Source organism: Brienomyrus brachyistius, chromosome 2, assembly GCF_023856365.1.
Source record: "Brienomyrus brachyistius isolate T26 chromosome 2, BBRACH_0.4, whole genome shotgun sequence".
Classification (NCBI taxonomy): Eukaryota; Metazoa; Chordata; class Actinopteri; order Osteoglossiformes; family Mormyridae; genus Brienomyrus; species Brienomyrus brachyistius.
Window position 1 is genome coordinate 11,104,620 of NC_064534.1, and position 20,084 is coordinate 11,124,703.

Here is a 20,084-nt window from a genome sequence, read left to right on the forward strand (position 1 = left end):
CACGCATTTACATGTATGATTTTCCAGTTCAACGGTAAATGAGATGTTTTGTGAAAGTTATTGGATAAACATCCCTAGCAACACCTGGAAGCCACCAACTCTCAAAAATACTATTAAAACCTAACATATAATTAACATATATTTCCCCCCGCTTGTGAACTGAATTCAGCTTGTTTGGAACACGTTTCCCGAATGCTTGCTAAGGCCATCCTGGCCCATCCGACATTCTCCCCATGTGCCAATTCCAACTCACTTGATACCTTTGATTGAGAGCTCTGCTTTCCTAAATAATTTTTAGTCACATAGACGAAGCAAATTCTCACTCTCACCATGAAACATGTTTGGTATAGAGGGACATTATAGGCTGTCATGTTAAAAATACGAAGTCATAACCTTCATAATTTTTTAATCATCACTATGCCCACTAGATGTCGCCAGAACAGCCTGCCCAGCCCATTTCCGCTTCTAGTACAGGGTCATGACTGTGTGGGTGGCTGGAGCTCATACCATGCGGCATAGGGTACAAGTCAACACCTTGATTAGGATTGCAGTCCATCGCGGGACACAAATAATCACATATGTAGAGATGGCTGTTTGCTGACAGCAGCAGGAATCTGGTAAAAGGTATTTTTACACTAACATTAATAAATAGTGACATTTAGCATGCTGCAGATTCTCTTGTCATGTCACCAGTTTGCAGATGTACTGTGATTTGCACTTCATGGATTCACGGTTGGCATAAGCGAGTTTGTACAAGTATGAACAGTACCGGAACATTTGTGACACTCATGTATTCAGGAGATGATAGTTTATCTTATTCAAAAGAAGTGTGACACTCACTTTTCATCTCACTTATCATTACCATTCAGCTGAGAACATGTGGGCCTGCTTGTTTCCACCGAATTTATCAGCACAAAGTAATAATGCTCATTCACTATTTATACTTGAGAAGAGATGGAGGGTTTATTTTGAATCTTTAAGAAATTTCAATATTAACTGATAGATTTAATGACTCGTTTCACGGCACTTAGGGACAGATGGTTTCCTCTGAGCACTATAGATATCTTCGGCACGGAAACTACCTTTAATAATAAAAGAGGCATTAATGTGCCATTCTTCCTTCCAGCCAGAAAGGCAGAGTCTTGTATTACTCTGGAATTACAATTAATTCACAGGACATTTCATCTAAATTCCCCTCCTGTTGTGAAATGTCTTCCTTTTGATGTCTTATTTTTGGTTCTTAGTTTTAAAATCCAATTTATGTACGGTATTCACAAAATAGCATGAAGCCTTATTCACCCTGGATTGGATGCCAGTCTACATATATGCCCACAATTACTTACCGATACCTGCACGATAATGTATATTATTTATTACATAATCTGGATGAGAGAGTCTAATGCAAACCCAGAAATTCCGATGGTGGTCCAGGTGGCAGAAAGCATCTTCCTTGTCTCTGACATTAAAAAATGCTCCCAGAAAGACTGGCCTTTGTGCAGAAGTGGTGTGGATTTTTATCCTTGTCATGTAACCACATATTACCTAACATGACAAAAAAAATGTAAAGCCCTAACATTTAAAAATACACAGTCTTAAAGTTAATAATAGGAAAGACCAATCTTCTGTGACCCATGTAATGGTTGGAAAACAGATGGATGGATCAATGAATGGGGGAAAGTTTAGAATAAAATATATGGTGTAAGAGGCTTTAGTGAATAGAATGAGTCAAGCTTTAAGCATCATTAATTCAGGGTTCAAGGTGTTTTATTGCTATGTGTAATTGTGTGGATAGCAGAATAGGAACATGCCAGATAAATGCAAGACAGTAAACTCAAACTAAAATACAAAGCACAAAACAATAAATGCTTCCAACAACAATAAATAACAAATAGCACAGGATCACAACACCGTATACAAAAAACTCATAAGCATGCACAATTAGCACATACAAAACAAAAGAAATTTCATGTGCAAGAGATGTCTTAAGGGTAGAATCAGGGCAACAGTGACATATTCAGTGTGTAATTAGCATTCATTTATTGCAAGTGTTGTGGATAGAGTGCTTGTATATCATCCTGTACCCTCTGCCAGAAAGGAGGAGGGATGATGGAGAAAGGCGCCCTTTCAGAATGATTGGCACCTATGATGGTATGTTCTGACCTTTCCAAGGCAGCATGTGGTGTGTATGTCTTGGTCTGCTGTGAGGTACGTGCCGGTAATGCTCTAAGTGTTCTTAAGCTCTTTTTGCAGTGCAATGCAGTCATGTGCTGAGATTCTGTGACACCGGAATGTTATGCAATGCGTGAGAATGGACTCTGTAGTGCATCTGTAAAAAAAAAAAAAAAAAAAAAAAAAAGGTGGTTAGCACATCTGGTGACATTCAGACCTTCCTCAGATGTCTGAGGAGTGGGGTGACCAACCAAGGCTGTTGTCAGTGATGGTGACTCCCGGGAAACTGAAGCTCTTCAGCCCCTTTTACGGCAACCCCACCAATTTGGATGGAAGTGTGAGGAGGCGTTAGCTTTCAAAAGCCAGTGATCAGCTGCTTAGTCTCGCTGATGTTTAAGAAGAGTTTGTTTTCCTGGCACCTCTCTGTCGGTAGCCTGGCCTCCTCCCTGTGGGCTGTCTCATTGCCATTGGTGATTAAGCCTAGGATGGTGTTGTCGTCAGCAAACTTGACGTTGGTGTTGGGGACGTCTCTGGCCTCCTTGTCAAGAGTAGGCAGTAAGTATAACAGATTCTCAGCACACTGCCCTGTGGGACGCCCATGTTGAGGATTCTGGTAGGAGAGGTGCTTCTGCAAGTCCATAAATTATAGAAAACTATGGGCAATTTTGCCTGAAGGCTTGCTATTATGCAGTTAGATGCTTTCCAGTTCCTAAGCTGTGGGGTTTCATATCGCTTTAAATCTATAAAAATACTACCAATTGTCCATTAGAGGGAGCCAAATCCAGAACATATCTTTAGGCAGGAGACTGTTAATGGCACAGTGCATCTCTATGTAGCTGATTGCAGTTATTAAATTCTGTGGAACGTGCTAAAGTTTTGTTGATGTCCTTAGCTGGCTTTGTTTTGGCATTTATTCCTCCACGTTCAAATGTTTTCTCCAAATACCCAAATGGTGGAGTTAACTATTTGTACCTCAGTGAAGGCTTTATGTCACAGCTTTGGGACTAAATGTTTAAATGAAACACTTCTGCAAATCCAAGCATGGATGAAAGTGAGAAGTGTAGTGTGTTGAGGGTTTTGGAATCATTGCTTTTAGTTTAATAAACATTAAGGACTTGCGCCACTCTGTCGAGTTTGTATCTCCTCCTTCTGGGTTGCTCTGGCTACATTGCTTTCTATCTGCAGTCATAGTTTGTGAACGTAGGCAGGTATGTGCTCTGTGATGGACTGGCATCGTGGCCTACAAGCAGCTTGTATCATGTGCTGTATCTGTGGTGGGGCTTCGGGTGCTTAGAAGATGGATCAATGGAGTGAGGAAACCAGAAAAATAGGTAGTAGATGGAGCTGTAGCTGGACTTGATTAATACTCGTTTAAGGCATAAGCGTCAGGAGCTGCTGTCCAAGCCGGGCCAGTGCAACTGTTGAATGCGCTGTCATGCTAGTTCAGTGAAGGCAAGTCCAATGGCGGCCAAGAAGAACAGACGCTTTTCAGGAGTTGCTGCATGCCATGAGAAGTCGTCCCAGTTTTTTAAAAAATTTTTTTCCCGTTTTTACTTTTGTTTGTTGCTCGTTATAATCTCCATGGCAACAGAAGTTCAGTGATTTCTAAAATGTAATTACGGCACTGGTATGAAAATGTTTACTGCTTCGGCTTGTTTTGTTGCTGCAGGAGCCTGCCCCGATTCCGTTTAGCAAGCTGAGCCAAGTGAGCAACAGAATTCGGGGAATTAATCCATGGGTTTTGCTGATGGGCCTCTGCTTATAGACGATCTTTTGCATCTCTTGTGCCAAAGTCTCTGCATAGCAATGGCGTAGGAGAGAGCTTGATATTGGGGGAGCGCAACGTAATCATTTAAACGGCAAAGGTCATTTTATTGGGGGATAATGAAGCCTAATGAAATATTGGGGGGACAGCCCCCGCCCCCGGTTCATATGTCCCTGGTACTTAGGATGTGTACATTATATTTCACACGCACCATGACACCATCACTTGAAGTATAATTTCAACGTACTCAAGTGAACACAAGTTATTTGTATTTTCGATATAATTATCATGAATGCATTGTGTGATCAGCTATAAAATAAGTGAAGTTGCCACCAAGCTGATTCTATCACATAATCCTTTTGTGAGCATGTCTGGGGTTATCATATGCATGCAGTTAATGACCTCATTGTTTTCCCTGTCTTTTTATATATCTTGGTAATTTATTATGGATAGAATGGTCGTTTTCTACACTTCTGTGCATTGGGATTGATAGCAATAACGAAAATATTCATCAGACAGCCATGTGTACGCATAACTATGGAGACAGAATTCTCTGGAAGGAATTTTGCCCAGTGGATCTGATGTCATCAAGGTTATTAACGGCTTTCAGATGTGCCCTCATGTTTGGGTGGGATGTTTAATTGTATTACAAATTACTGTGGCATCTTCGAAGAAAGCCACCCAGATGCAAAAATAACATTCTGCCCGACATCACAACGGATTGGCTGCGTTTCGACGGCAAGAGAGAGCAATCACTTGTTCAAGAAGCAGTCCCTTTGAGTTGGTTGTAAATAACCTTGCACTTTCTGAATCCCAATCAGAAAAGTGAAAAGCACAGAGCTTACAACTAGGGTTTTTATGGGGATTGAATGTAAAAGACAAAAGAACGCACTCAACTGAACATTCCGATGAGGTCATCATGCTGCCTGCAGTCGCCATGGAAACACGTGGGCCCTTTATGTAAACGTGACTCTTGCGGAGCTGTGGTCTTGGGCTGAAATGGAAGTGCTCCTGTTGATTTTCTTCCACAGTCCAAAGATACACAGTTCAGATGAATAGGTGACCTTCAATTACCTTTAGTTTGTCTCAGAAGCAGACCTAACAACTATCGTAAACCAATGACCCTCAATACTGATCTAGGCAGGTCAGGGTGAATGTCTAATTACAAAGCTGAGTACTGAGTGAGTAGAATAAATTGATTGCGTTAAGGAACCTAATCTATTCAGACAAAGACTTAAGTGCTCAGGTAAACTGAAAACCAGCACACAATGTCACACAAAGACTCGAGTTGAGAGTTACTTAAAACTATTGAGAAGATAAATGAAGAAATATGCATCCACCTGAGCCGACTTGATTAAAAGCATTGAGGAATAGTGTGCACTAAATTCCTTTTAATTTCAGGCTTTTACTTGCACATTGTCGATGTTAAAAGCCAGCTTGCAGGGCTTAAAGCCTACACTGGGATGAAGCTAGTGGATAAAGAGAAGGGATACTGGAGGATATTGAAGACTACCGCCCTGGAAAATGGAAACTGGAGGTTGAACACCCTGAACGGACCGTCGCCTCGTAACAGACCCCTTTTGTGAAGTGATTCCTCAGTCTCTCAATAAACCCTTCACTCAAGGGGCATTTGTCTGTGCCCTTCTGGGTCTAATGCTCGCTACAAGATGCAGAGCAGTTGGGTTTTGTTTTTTCAATCATGTTTCTGTAAACAAGAATAAGAGAGGCAACAAAAATAAAATATCGATTGCAGAACAACTGAAACTGATTCCAACTGAAACTGATTCCAACTGAAACTGATTCCAACTGAAACTGATTCCAACTGAAACTGATTCCTTGATCCCTTTTGTGAAAGTGACCAAGCAGCTCCCTCCCTGTTGGAATTATTGACAGTGCAGTCAGGGGCCCCACAGAAACAGGGGCCCCACAGAAAAAGGGGCCCCACAGAAAAAGGGGCCCCACAGAAACAGGGACCCACAGAAACAGGGGCCCCACAGAAACAGGGACCCACAGAAACAGGGGCCCCACAGAAACAGGAGCCCCACAGAAAAAGGGGCCCCACAGAAACAGGGACCCACAGAAACAGGGGCCCCACAGAAAAAGGGGCCCCACAGAAACAGGGGCCCCACAAAAACAGGAGCCCCACAGAGGGTTGATGAGCCTAGTTTAAATTACCAAAGCACGTTACATTGCATTATAAACCGGCGGAAATCAAAGGATATGCAGGAATCACCCCAGTTACGATTCCATTCCCTAAGTCTGGTTTTAAATTGAATTGGTAGGTAACTCAGAACCGGCACACAGGACACTTATTTAACATCAGCTAGTCAAAAGTTTGTTTTATTTTATAGTATACATTTTACCTTATACAGATGCTCCTCTACTTACGAACTTTCAAATTAAGAACTTTCAGACATACAAACGAAGAGGACTGTAAGTCTAAATTGTGTTCATTGGGCTCCCGTTTCCTGTCCGCAACATCAATTTTCTTTTTTGCGCACCAATTCCGCCTAGTATGACTTCTGGCCGCTACTCCTGCCGCGCAGCAGCGTAGCGTGCATACTCCCAGCATCCTACTTCTTTGTACTTGCGTATACCCTTAAAATGATGTTGAATAATGACTTACGAACATTCCAAATTACGAACGGCCATTCGTAATGTAACTCGTTTGTAAGTACAGGAGCATCTGTAATATGTACTTTACCTTTCTGTAATAATACAGTAGATGATAAGAACAAGGGGCCGCATGGTGGTGCAGTGGTTAGCACTGTTGCCTCACACCTCTGGGACCCGGGTTCGAGTCTCCACCTGGGTCACATGTGTGTGGAGTTTGCATGTTCTCCCCATGTCGTCGTGGGGTTTCCTCTGGGTACTCCGGTTTCCCCCCACAGTCCAAAGACATGCTGAGGCTAATTGGAGTTGCTAAATTTCCCGTAGGTATGCATGTGTGAGTGAATGGTGTGTGAATGTGGCCTGCAATGGGCTGGCCCCCCATCCTGGGTTGTTCGTGCCCATTGCTTCCGGGATAGGCTCCGGACCCCCCGCGACCCAGTAGGATAAGCTTGGAAAATGGATGGATGGATAATAAGAACGTAAGAAATGTACAAACAAGAGGAAGCCATTCGGCCCATCAAGCTCTTTGGGGAGAACTTAACTAATAGCTCAGAGTTGTTAAAATCTTATCTAGCTCTGATTTAAAGGAACCCAGGGTTTTAGCTTGCGCTACACTAGCAGGAAGACTATTCCATACTCTAATTATACGCTGTGTAAAGAAGTGTTTTCTCAAATTCCTTTTTAAATGTTCTCCCGCTAATTTCCACTTATGGCCACAAGTTCAAGTATTTAAACTAATATTGAAATAGCTATTTGGCTGAACAGCATCCAGACCTGTTAGAGTCTTATGTACCTGGATCATGTTCCCCCTTAGTCTCCTTTGCTTGAGGTTAAACAGATTCAGCTCAGCTAACCTCTCCTCATAAGACATTCCTCTAAGACCAGGAATCATTCTCATCGCCCTACGTTGCACCTTTTCCAAGACAGCAATGTCCTTCTTAAGGTATGGTGACCAAACTTGCACACAATATTCTAGGTGGGGTCTTATCAAAGAATTATATAATCGTAGCACCACTCCCTTTGTCTTAAACTCCATGCACCTAGAGATGTAATCCAACATCCTATTGGCCATTTTTATTGTTTCCCCACACTGGCGAGAGTGGGATATGGAAGCATCAACATACACACCAAGGTTTTTCTCATAATCAGCTACCTTTATTTCAGTGGAACCCATAAAGTATCTGTACTTTATATTTCTGCTCCGTGCATGGATTACCTTATTTATCTATGTTAAATTTCATCTGCCAGGTATCAGCTCAGTCGCTAATTAAATCCAGATCCTGTTGTAGCCTCTCCGCTGCTAGATCAGTATCTGCTACACCATCCACCTTGGATTATTATTGTTACCAATAATAATAATATGGTGACAATAAAAGTTGCTACATACAGTACTGTAGCTTTCCACAAGCGTAGTGAGTGCATTCGTTATTACAAACCATTATATTAAACTCAAATTTTTTATGTAATAGGGTTTATGTTAGTCCGCTTTTTAACCCTGGAACTCGTTACTCAGTCTTACTCAGAGTAAAATAAGTAAATAAATAAATAAATAGATCTTGCACAGGAGCCCATTGTAAGAATCTTATGCCGCTGAACTCCATGAATATTCTTACAGGAATAATTACCGATAACAGAATGATTACAGATAAGTATGTACAAAAGATGCAAATACTTACACATTTTTCAAAAGTACAAGAAGGTAATGGGGGTAAAGATAACTGTTCATTCCAGGGTGTTGGAATGCAATATGAAGGGTGGCAGATGGTCCCGGCCTCACACAGACCCCTGGTGCTGATGTGTTGATTAGGAGCTGGCGAACCCAAGCAATGGAGGAAAGCCACTAAACGGGGAGCAGAACTGCAGCGGTAAACATTGCTACAAAATAATACATGTAAGGAAAGATGTTGCTTCAGCACTGGCTAAATATAGCAATAGAAGGTGTGGGCCGGGCAGTAGGCAGACAAAGCCCCAGGTAGCATGATGGGTAAGGACATTACAGGGTCAAGCACTGGAAGCGATTGTTCCCCTAATCTTCTGCTCTTTAGCGGGGAAATGAATTAATAATATGTGTATGGACAGATGCAAAAAGCATACTGAATTCCTGGTTTTATTATAAATGTATTTTTCTTTTAACGAAAGTTTCTACACACAATGATACATTTTGTAGTACTTCTTTACTCATTGAATAGTTGTGTATACAGTAGGTAGATTTACTGAAATCACATCTAGAATGGCTATATTCAGTAAGATGCTCCATTTATTCAGTTTTTACTCTTATGAACCATGGAGTAGGTTTGGATGTCGAGTACAGTGCTGGAGATACAGTAGCCCTGTTTGGGATCTGAACAACGTCTCCAATCCAAAGCATTTACAGAAGCTCTGCTCTGGTCTGCTTTGGCTTAGTAGAAAATTTCATGTTATATTTGTATTTGGCTTTTTCAGCTCCCATCCTGACTGGGAGGATAATTCTGGGATAACCTTCAATGACCCTTCAAGCCAATTTGTACATGAGGCACTTTCGAAGATCGACTTTCAGTCAGATGCATTTAGATGCTTAGTGCAAAACTAATAAAATGGAACTCATCTAATTTCCATGAAATTACTACACTGCCTCATCCCCCAGTAGAAAAATGTGATCGGCTCTCACTATGTCACTGACAATTCATGCGAGTGTTGAGCCACCCAAACGCAAACAAGTGACAGAGTGGTGTAAGATCAGTTACATCCATACCCTGTATTCAGTTTGCATTAAGCCTCACTTACAGGGTTGTACGTCATGTTTGGGGAATAGGCTTTGTGTTTATGGAGGGATGTTGGCTGCAGGTATGTAGGGAAATATTTCTGTGAGACAATTAATATATATGCTTGGGACCAGCTACCCCAGGGAGAAGACAGCGAGAAGAAGCCGAGGGTCTAGCCGGTGCGCTAGAGTGGTTCGAACTCTATCTTGTACACATTGCTGTTATCTTTCCTTGATCTCCTCTTAGAGGGAGAGATGATTATGATTCCAAATTTGGTTCATCAGATTGCCTGGATTAATAAGTACCATGTCCTTATCGACCTCGTTAGCACCCATATGACTAAAAAACAGAAAAATAAATGTATTGCAACTGATCAGGTTAACTAGTACCCAGCATTGTTTACTTATTCCTGCCAAGACAACTATCTAACATGCAGTATGATGATAAATGCAAATTGTCCTCTAATCTATCTGAGACTACACTGAAAGCCCCACATTTCCGTAACCATCATGCCACATGTAACCCAAAAATGAGCAAACATATCATTGACTTAATGCTTCCCTCATTAGGCCAGTTACTTAGTGAAACAACATTTAGTTTCCTGCTACATGAAGTAAATCTTTAGAGTGGCCTTACGAGTTTGCCCATTTCAGCTACAAATGTGTCTTGACAGCACCGATGCATCCAATCTCAGTCAAGCATAGCGCATTAGCATACGCTGACAGAAGCAATGCATCCAATCTCAGTCAAGCATAGCACATTAGCGTATGCAGACAGCACAAACACATCCAATCTCGGTCAACCATAGCACATTAGCATGTTCTTTAAATGTTACAAAAGATATATAAAGCCTTGGCATAAAATGTCTCACACAAAACCTGTAGAACAACTGTAGCTGGAGATTTTGGCCATACTATATTCACAACCCATTGCTAGCGTAATATTTATTTTCAGGTATTACATTTTCTTTATGTCATCATAAGGCAGAAACGTATCAGATTCTTTGGGGATTGAAGGAAATAATAACTGTGTACCAAAACTGGTGTAAGGTTAAAATCTTCCATTGGTTTTAGCCTAGTGTCAGATTAACCCAACAATGACGCCGTATACTGTATGCTTCTTATAACTGCAAAAAAATGAAAGAAAAAAAAAACATACATGGCACAGGACCCGAATAATTTCAGTTTGCTCTAGCCATTATGATTGGATGCCCGGCTCCTGTACTGGTATAACATTCGGCATTGGGGAAGTCAGTAAGTTTTGTAAGCTGTGATATAAGTCTGATTTTAAAAAAATGGCCAGTGTTTCTGGAAGGAAGTAAATAAGTAGTAACTGATCGTAAATTGTCCTTTCATTCAGCCATCTACTAAACCACCTTGGTCAGGAGCCTAGATCAGGCAGCAAGGACCCAGGAACGGGGACACCCTGGATCTGACAGGGACATTTAGGGACTCCAATCAGCATGGTGGAAGGAAACCGAATCACCCAGAGGAAATTCACATTCAAACTCCATATACTGCTGTGGTGGATTCAAATCCCAAACTTTGGACCTACAAAGCAATGGCACTACCCACAGAGCCGACAAAAATGAAGAGAACCATAAAATAAATGAATGAATGTTGGATTTGTACCCATTCAATAATCCTAGCAATTTTCTGTATTATGTCATCCATTAACCCAGACTGGCTGAAAGTGAAAACGGATAAACACAAGATAAAATTTTTGCTGTTGTCTTATTGGTGCCGACCCATTCCAAGATATCAGGGTGTCAGTATGCTGTCCAACAGTCTTTGTGTCCATGTCCCTAAATAAAGCCGTACTACTGTATCGTGATTGTCGTCCCTGCTCTGACATCTGACTATATTCCTGGATGCAGGAATCACTGTGTACCAACCCCATAGAAAATATTATGAGGGTGCTGCTGCCTCGCTTACAAATCCAGTCCTTTGACCATATTTTCAGTTTTAAGTGCGACTCCAGAAACAAATGGCGTGCTTTATGTAATACGTCATTTTGTGCCGCTTTTGAAAGAAAGCTCATCATAAGCGCGAAGACACAGAAGAACATGAAATCTAAGAAATGTGCGATGCTGCATGTACCCTGACTGGAATAGCAGTTCCAGTCTGGTATTTTCAGTCTGTGTAGCTCAGTGTTTTTGAACCCGGCCTTCAGGGACCCCCAGATGGTCCACATTTTTGTTCCCTACCAGGAGCCGGGAGTGATTCTGAACACAATACTCGGAAACTCCCAGATAGTCCATGTTTTTGCACCAGGAGCTGGGAGGGTGCAAAAGAGTTTCGAGGGGATCCCCGAGGACCGGGTTGAGAAACACCGGCGTAGCCCAAACCTACAGAGAGTCCATCTTATGACAGGGATATTGAGAGAGTTTAATGAGGCTGTTGCTCTGCAGATCTCCCACCGCCCCCCACCTCCTGTGACTGAGTCATGCTGGAGGGGCTTGGCCTACTCCTCTACTGAGCAACGTGGAGGTGGGCTGATGCAGGAGTTAGTCATCCCCAACCACCTTGCACACACGCAGGGAGAAACAGAGAGAAAAACAGGCTTAAAGGGGAAATCGCCTGGGAAAAAACCCAGAGGCAAAAAAGTGTGCTGTTCTGATTCCACTCCACTTGTTTCACTTGTTGGTGTCAAGGAAAATACCCAGGGTGGACTGAGCCGTACTCATTTGAGTGGCAAGATTTAATAGCAGCTGGGCTTTTCCAGGCCATCATCAAACACGTTAATGTTTATATATAAACAATACTATGACATATGTGTGTATCTGCAGTATTTACTTACAGTAAAATATAAATATAGCGTAGTTTCCTCATGTTTTTATGCGTGTTCACAATTTTCACAATACAGTGCTGTGGATGTATGAGATACACAAAGGATAATTGAAATGTGCATACATTACACATTGTGTAGACACAAGCAGCATGCAGAGACCTCCGTGCTCGTGTCTCTAGTTCACGTCTCCCCTTCTGCTGCTTATTACAGAAAGCAGACACCCAACAGGAGAACCAGCACTGTCTTCTGTACTCTTCCAGGCAGACGCAAACTCACAGACAGTTGTTAATTATGATGCTCGCCCTCTCGTTCACAGGAGCGCAGTTTACCACAAAAACTCATCTCCTTCAGCTGTACCAGTCCACCTTTGATAACCGTTTTCTGGTTCACTTTTCAGCATGCTGCCCGTTATCCTATTTCTCTACAGGCTCACGTTTCAGTATGGCACCTATCCCTTTCCTCACACAAAGCATGATTTACTACAGAACAGGTCCTGTCAGATAAACACCTTTTACTGTGCTACCCATTATTTTGTACCTATGGCAGGGCCATGTCTGTTACTTCACCTTTCCTCACATACTTTTTTTTACAGCTTGCAAGACTGAAAATGGACGAACTCTTGGGGGCGGTTTAGCAGGGGAAATACTGTTGTAGTGGGAATACAGGCAACCAAGTGTTCCTTTTACTGGGACCTACTCATTTAATTTTATTGGTCATTTCAATCCAACAGTGAACATTTATCATTGTACATCATTTGAAACCAAAACACATGATGAAACAAAACCGTACAAAGAAAGACACTCTTCAGTTAAAAGTCAATGTTTACTGTTGACTTAATAAAATTAAATATGGGTAAACCTGAATCTGTTCAAAGTGTGTGGTACTTACTAATACATCATTATATCAGCATACACCTTTAGAATATAACTGTGCAATTCCATCCATTAATAAAATTGGATATTCTTTTCAAAAGCAATTCAAGTTTAGTAACAAACTCAAGGTACTTTCGCCAAAAAACCTTTGGTCACAAACCCAACAGCTGTCGCAGTACTGTTATTTATTTATTTATTTTTTTAAAAAAAGCTAAAACTTTTTTTTCTTGCTTTATATGTTCAACTTTGTCATTAATGTATCCAGCGTAAACTGCACAACGTTATGTAAAAGGTGCTCAACATAATTGTCAGAAACTTTTAGTTGTCATCTTAACTTGCACAAAGAAGACTGGCATGATGCAACACGCCCCAGTATGCAAACGAAATCCACACATGAGCCAGCCAGCCACGTTATAACATGTCATCTCAGCTAATCAAACACAATGTCAGAAAGAACTTATCGGAACAGGACTGATTATTTAGCGAATACACACTTAAAGCAACTCAATTCAACTGTTCAGTTTCTCAGAACAAATACAAAAACAAACACGGATCAAGCCCCCCCCCCCCACCTATGAAAGTAGTATCAAATGTCCCGTTTTTACGTGAACAAGTTCTCATTGTCTGCACTGATAGAATGACAGATACTAGCTGACGGAGATCGTGGTTACCAAGCGTGGTCAGAAAAATCCCCAATATTCCATCATTATCTGTTATAATATAAAAAGATATAAAATTCAATGTGTAAGGTGGGGAGAGGGCAACCAGACTTAAGTGTCAATTCCTGAACTTCCCAAATTAGGGTTAGTTAGGGGTGGCGTGGAAAATCAACAAAGGAGATGCACTGTAGCAGCAGTATTGATAACCACTGCTAAAACTGCACCAGCACAGCATCACGTCCCCGCCGTCAATGCAGGTATATCCCAAAACAAAGACTTCCTTCGGTCCCTCTGAATTCAGTGGGGCATTGGATCATACCCAATAAATTAAGCAGGAGTTTTCACAAGACTACTGGCCACATTCACGTATTAACATATCACAACAAAATTAGTCAGTGACGGCTGGCTTTGTTCTAAAGGGAAACAATATGGCTCAGAGTTCATACTTAAAAAAAAATTCCGTCAAACCACTGCACTCACCTTCTCCCTTCTTGTCATACACTCTATCCACGAATTGTGGGCTCTGCTCAGGAATGGCATCACGCTAAGTCATTTTTTTCTTTGGAAATTGTCTTTTTAAAAACAAAACAATAAAAAAAAAAAACAAGACTCGATAGCCAAAAAAGTCTGAATACGCAGCCAGCTTAGCTCATATAAGTGGACTAGCTAAGGAAATGCCATGATCGCAGCAGTGAAGAAAACGTAAACAAGCACTCCGATGTTTCAGCTGGACCTCCACTGCAAATAACTGCGGCATTATTCCCCAGTGGCAAGGGAAGTCATAGGTCTTCAAAAGCTGTAGCCATAGAGCACAGCCCTTTAAACAGAACCGTAATAAATAAATGTTGTCTGCAACTGCCACAGTTAAGCTACCGGGTCTGGTAGCTTCATCTTTCATATTGCTCTCTCTCAAACGAGAACTGTGAAATGTAAAATACACAATTCATATAAAAAAATAGAATTGTTAGATAACATTTAGACCGTATTCAAGTTTCAAAAAAATAAATATATTCTTCCAGACCGTCGAAACGTTACTGTGTTTCATCGGCAGGTCTCTCTGCCAGTCCATCTTTTGCCGTCCAGTTGCACTGGCTGTCAGCATCGCGATCGTCAACATCTCGCATTTTCACTATTACTACGTGCACAAGATACTCGTCACACAAACTGACCTTTAGCTTTTGGTATCACTGTGCTCAAAGCAGCTTTTCTTTGTGTCCCCAGCTGCAAAAGAATACATTTAAGCTCATATTAGCAAACTGTAATAACACCATAAGCGTGTTTAAATAGTATTCCTCTAAGTAACTGTCCCAAAATATTTGTAGTATTACAGCCATTAAGCATTTTTGCTGTACATGGTCTATGTGGACCTGATCATTACAGAGCATACTGTACAAATATTAAAATTCTGTATAAGTGCAATTTCATCAGTCCCAGCAAGACCTGTCATCCTACCAAACACATTCTTTGACAGATGACAAGCAAAACTTTTCTGCAGAAATACAAGTTTAGATTCTCCTAATATAAAGCAGAACAAATGAGATATTTCTGATTGAAAGCCCTTTTCCTGATTCTTTCAGTCATGGAAGTTGACAAAATTATCCCAGACCAGTAGAGTCCAGATGTAATCCAGTGACAATGGCCCAATGCTGTTTTTCTTTAATCTCTCTCTCTCTCATTCTCTCTCTCTCACACACACACACACACACACAAACACTTGTACATATATACACATCTTCTGGATGTTTATGAAAGCCACTTTCTACCAATTGGTCTGCATGGCACAAAGCGAAACAAACTGTGCCATCTAAATTGACATCTCGACTTGTTTTGACTGTACACACGGAGTTTATGACAGAGCATTTCAGAGTTAAATGAGCCTTTTCAAATGACTGCCACAGTTACAGTATTTGTATTTTCGTAAATATACATCGCCAAGACACACTAAGGGACAATACAGTACACACACTCTGAGAGTGCCAAGACACCTTTAAAATCCACTCACGCTTGACAGAAAAAAAACACACACTTCTATAAAGTAAACTAGCTTCTTGGCAGATGAACATACCACATGAACCATAAACTTCCATTAGGTCTAAGCAAAGCAACGCGGCATCATTGACTCTGAAAGACACCTTTAGAAGTCTTTAAAAGACAAAAATGAAGAGTTTTTTTGAAAACCTATCATCAAGCCATTAAAAGAAAATGTTGTTCATTTGGCAATATATCCAAGACACTCCCATGGTGCGTCCTCAAGTTGTGGATACTGCACACGCAGTCAAAGTTACCAAGGAAACGCAAATCGCAAAGCATCTATGAAATATCTGAGTAAATTTTACTTAGATAAATTTAAATATGTCAGGATATGCCCAGCTTAGATCTACCAGTCTCATTTTTCATTTTGAGTGCGTCACCAGCCCACTGCTATCTGGTGGTAAAAATCCATAAAGAGTCTGTTAAAGGACAACAGGGCACCGTGTGTCCCACCCTAGCAACTCCTGGGCCTGGCCCTCAATGAAGGGTGGGGCGTAATTCCAGTTTGGTTTCCCCATTCTTTCCTTCCAAGTTATGTGCAAAGTCTCAGTCAGGAAGGGCAGCCCTGACCCGCCCCCACCCCTGCAGCTAACCCACCCAGCAGGCTCAGCAGCCGGAAGCCTCGCCGCTTTTGGCTGCCGAGGCAGAGCTCACAGCGATCTGGCAACCGCTGGTGACATGGTTGGCCACCTTCTGCTTGAGCTGCGCCACCTGCTGGCGGAGCAGGCCGGCGGTGGAGGCCAGCTCGGCGTTCTGGCCCTTGAGCGTGCGCACCTTCTCCTCCAGGCGTGAGATGCGCTCTAGCTTGCGCCGGCGGCACTTGGAGGCGGCGATGCGATTCCGCAGCCGCTTCCGCTCTGCCTTGATCTGTTCCTGCGTCTCCATGTCGACGGGCGACAATGCTGGCGGCGAGGGGCCAGCAGAGTCCCCGGGCGGGTGGGGTACCTCAGGGACCGTCTGTGGCTCGTCGGGGCCACGGCTGTGTGTAGTGCCAGGGTAAACCAAGGGCCCGGGAGGGTACTGCGCAGACTGCGACATCTGGGCAGGGCTGTAGCTGCTAAGATTGGTGTATACAGGCATCTCCCCTGTAAGACCCACACCCCTCTGGTAAGCACCCTGAACAGGGGGTGACGGAGAAATGGGGGCCCCCACCAGCTGATTCTGTTTATGCAGGTCGGCCAAAGCCTTTACAAACCCATCAGCGAAGCCTTCTTGCTCATTGGTCACCTGGCCACGGTAGAGGTAAGGACTGCTGCTTCCCCTGCCCTGGGGGGAGTGAATTATGAGATGCTCTAGGTCAGGACCTGCCAGCTTCAGGAGACTCATGTCGGACGCAGCCAGCAGAGGGCCGCTGGCATCGCCGCTGATGCCCACACCAGTGGGACTGGCCCTGCAATCGGAGCCTGAACCTGCCGGCTGCTCCTGCAAGAGTTTCAGTCCAGGGGAACCACCCACAGCAGCAGGAAAACTCTGACCGGCCATGTTTCTCTTATTCATCACCTTGTGGCTCTGGTGCCTTGGATATTGTGGGAGTGCTTCCAGCTGGGGAAGGTCAGGGCTGTCATCATGATAGAAAGGGGTCTCCATGCTATCCGTCGCTCTCGCTCTGCTCAGCCCTCATAATCTGATGAACACGCTCATGACACCAAACCATTGTCTGTTGACAAGGATCTCGAGTTAGGGACTTTAGAAGGGGCTTCCCATCAGTCACCTGGGGAGAGAAAATATGAATGTACATAGGCTAAATGGTGTACCGTAAATAACACGAAACACTCGCGCCCTGCTGTGCCAGTAAAGGAGCGGACGCGGCGGACCACGCGCACATAACCACGCGCAGGACGCTCGCGCTGCAGGCGCGCGTGCGCACTCGCACACCCCCGCGCTCACATTCGCATTCCCGTCCTGTACGGATAGCTGGCGTTAGCCTAGCTGACGTGCCCGCATAACTCGTAAGTGAAGAACAAGACCCCGAAAATAAACACAAAAACACTGTACCTCTCCATCTAGCTATCCCTGAAATCATTTTAGCCCCAGAACTGTACACGGTAAAATATATAGAAGGAATATTCTGTTAACCATCGGTTTTCCCGACATATTATTGTTAGTGTAGTAATTTACATAAAACCAAGTATTTCGTGGTAAACTTAACTGTCTGTTATTTGAGTTGATACATCTTAAGTAAATATTTACGTTTTTGAACATTACTTATTTGACTGTATCTTGTATTCCTTACAGCCGCAGATGATCCCACATGCACTGGTACTGGTGCGTAGAGAAGCTCGCTTACTGGTAAATGCACAGATTACACATTGGAATATACAAAAATATATATATACAATTTCCTGAAAATAATTATGATTCGTAAGTCATGGGTGCTTACATGTCTCAGACGGTTTAACACTGCAAACGAATGCCATCCACTGCTGGTACTCCGAGGTTTGGAAAAGCCTGCGTAACCGCCTAGATCCGTTCAAAATATGTTGCAAAAACACTCGTACACTCGGGGTGTCTGGAAACAACCTGATACTTAATAGTTAAAGTTATAACTATTCGACTTAAAAAGGAAATAAAAAGATGATTAATCAGATCTCTTCCCCGTTACAGAAGTGGCTTGAACGCGCGTGCAATTGCCCCTCTGCCCTCGCTCGCGTCAGCTCGGCTCAGGGACTCTCTGCTTATCTGATTACTAAAACACACGCCCTCTACTATTCCTCCAGTTCCTGAAACCACCCCGTGTTGATGTCACACGTTTATTACCTTATACTCCACATTCTGTCGAGGTCACAGCACATAAATGTTCCCGCTTCTTGTTTATTTGCACGCCACCGGTCGTACTGTCGCTTCTGTCGGTGACGTATAGAATTGGTTTAAGAGGCTGGTCGCTAAGAACAGAAAATGGATCCGCACCTAACTTTTAAAAAATATTATTAATATTATTATTATGTAGAAGTACTTCTTCGGGAACAGAGCAGAAGGACCAACTCTAGTAGCCCTGCCCTTGATCTCTGTAATCCGTAGCAAAACCTGACGGCATAGTTTCTCTTCTAACCGATGAGCGCCCGTAAGACATCGGACATTGTCCGTAAGGTGAAACACTATAGGAACTGGGCGTCAGTTAAATTAATCGTGATCACAGTAATTAAGCAGTATTTACCATGATTCGCCCTTAAGATTATCTGAAATTAATATGGGCGAGAACATTGCATTAAGTTAAGCATGTTTGAGCGCCAGTTACCACGTTAGGGGGAAAAGTATATGACTAAAACAATGTACTTCCATTCGACGGAGGAAGTAGGTGACGGACTCCATGAAACCGACCAAATGTATTGCACGAACTGCTTTCGTAACTGAAATTGGTCACCGTTTCTTTGTCAGACATCATTTGTCAATTACCCAGAAATTACTTGGGTATTATTGAAGTTGCTGGTCCTGGCAGTGCAGTACGTATCCTGGGTTTCGTTTTGCGCACATCAACGCACGGATTGGGCGTGACACTCACACTTTCAGAGTCTCAGGCGAGGAATACTACGGCAAATCTATATTATTCCATTAAAAACCCAAATCAGCTGCATGAACAGCGTTGGGGTAGTTTGCAAACCCTACAAACCATTTACAAGGTAGTAAAATTATTAAATACATGTAAATATGTGTGCAGACTAGTCTCGAATTGAAAATCTCATTCCAACCAGCTGACCAAAGTTTGCGAAACCTCTTTTCGTCTTGATGAATTTTAACTGACAATGATTAAACATAATTATATTTTAATGAACAATTATGTATATTTTCTCCAATTATATATTTTCCCGTGTACCTGTCCCGCGTTCCTTTAATATAGACGGAATCCAGATCAGTTTATTGTTGTGAGCTGTTCCCAGGCAAACTTAAGTGAAAATGAGTTAGCTGAAATAAAGCACTAATATGCAGGTTGTGGTCTCCTGTACCAGAAGAAAGAAACCCTACAGTTCTATGTTCAAAGCCAAATTTAAAACATTAGGAACGTTTACATGCTGGAAAACAAGCAAAGTTGACTCTTTCATAGGGTGAGGTTTATATTATGAGGATGCAGCTACAAACATGCATGGAATAAATGACTGCATTCAGGAAGATGCCAAGCAGTTTGAACAAACAGGGCATGAGGTAATGTCTGAGCACAGAATAAATAATAAGCTACGTTTTTTTCTGTGGGTCCTGGCTCAAGCAAGACCTGGGCCCAAATTAACCCCAGACACACCAGGGTTGTGTGGCACGATTAAATAATGTTTAAAATTGACTGGCATCTGACAGACATCGGTCTGTTTTACCCAAATTGAGAAAAAATGGTTAAAAACCTTCTCAGTTACTTTGGACCTGCTCCTTCACGGTGATGTTTGGTTGGGAATTTAAGTGGGTCACCCAATACATGACAGATATTTTTACACTTCGCTTGTTTTATAATTTTGTTTGG

The 20,084-nt window shown here is 42.4% G+C and overlaps 1 protein-coding gene across 3 annotated transcripts; it reads right to left on the reverse strand.

Annotated features, from left to right (window-relative positions):
• Window positions 1-1,746: 1,746 nt before the first annotated feature.
• Window positions 1,747-18,966, reverse strand: LOC125712857 (transcription factor Jun-like). 3 transcript variants are annotated; one of them, XR_007383410.1, is made up of 3 exons: window positions 18,021-18,382; window positions 4,827-17,351; window positions 1,747-2,326 (listed from the first exon to the last, which is right to left on the reverse strand). XR_007383410.1 is itself a non-coding variant. In XM_048983390.1 (2 exons), exon 2 carries the CDS (start codon window positions 17,225-17,227, stop codon window positions 16,247-16,249), a length of 981 nt encoding a protein of 326 aa, XP_048839347.1. In that variant the 5' UTR covers window positions 17,228-17,351; window positions 18,398-18,966; the 3' UTR covers window positions 1,747-16,246. The 3 variants fall into 3 exon arrangements, 2 of the variants coding, with proteins under 2 accessions (XP_048839347.1, XP_048839332.1); XM_048983390.1 differs by lacking the exon at window positions 18,021-18,382 and adding an exon at window positions 18,398-18,966 and having other exon boundaries at window positions 1,747-17,351; XM_048983375.1 differs by having other exon boundaries at window positions 1,747-17,351.
• Window positions 18,967-20,084: the final 1,118 nt, after the last annotated feature.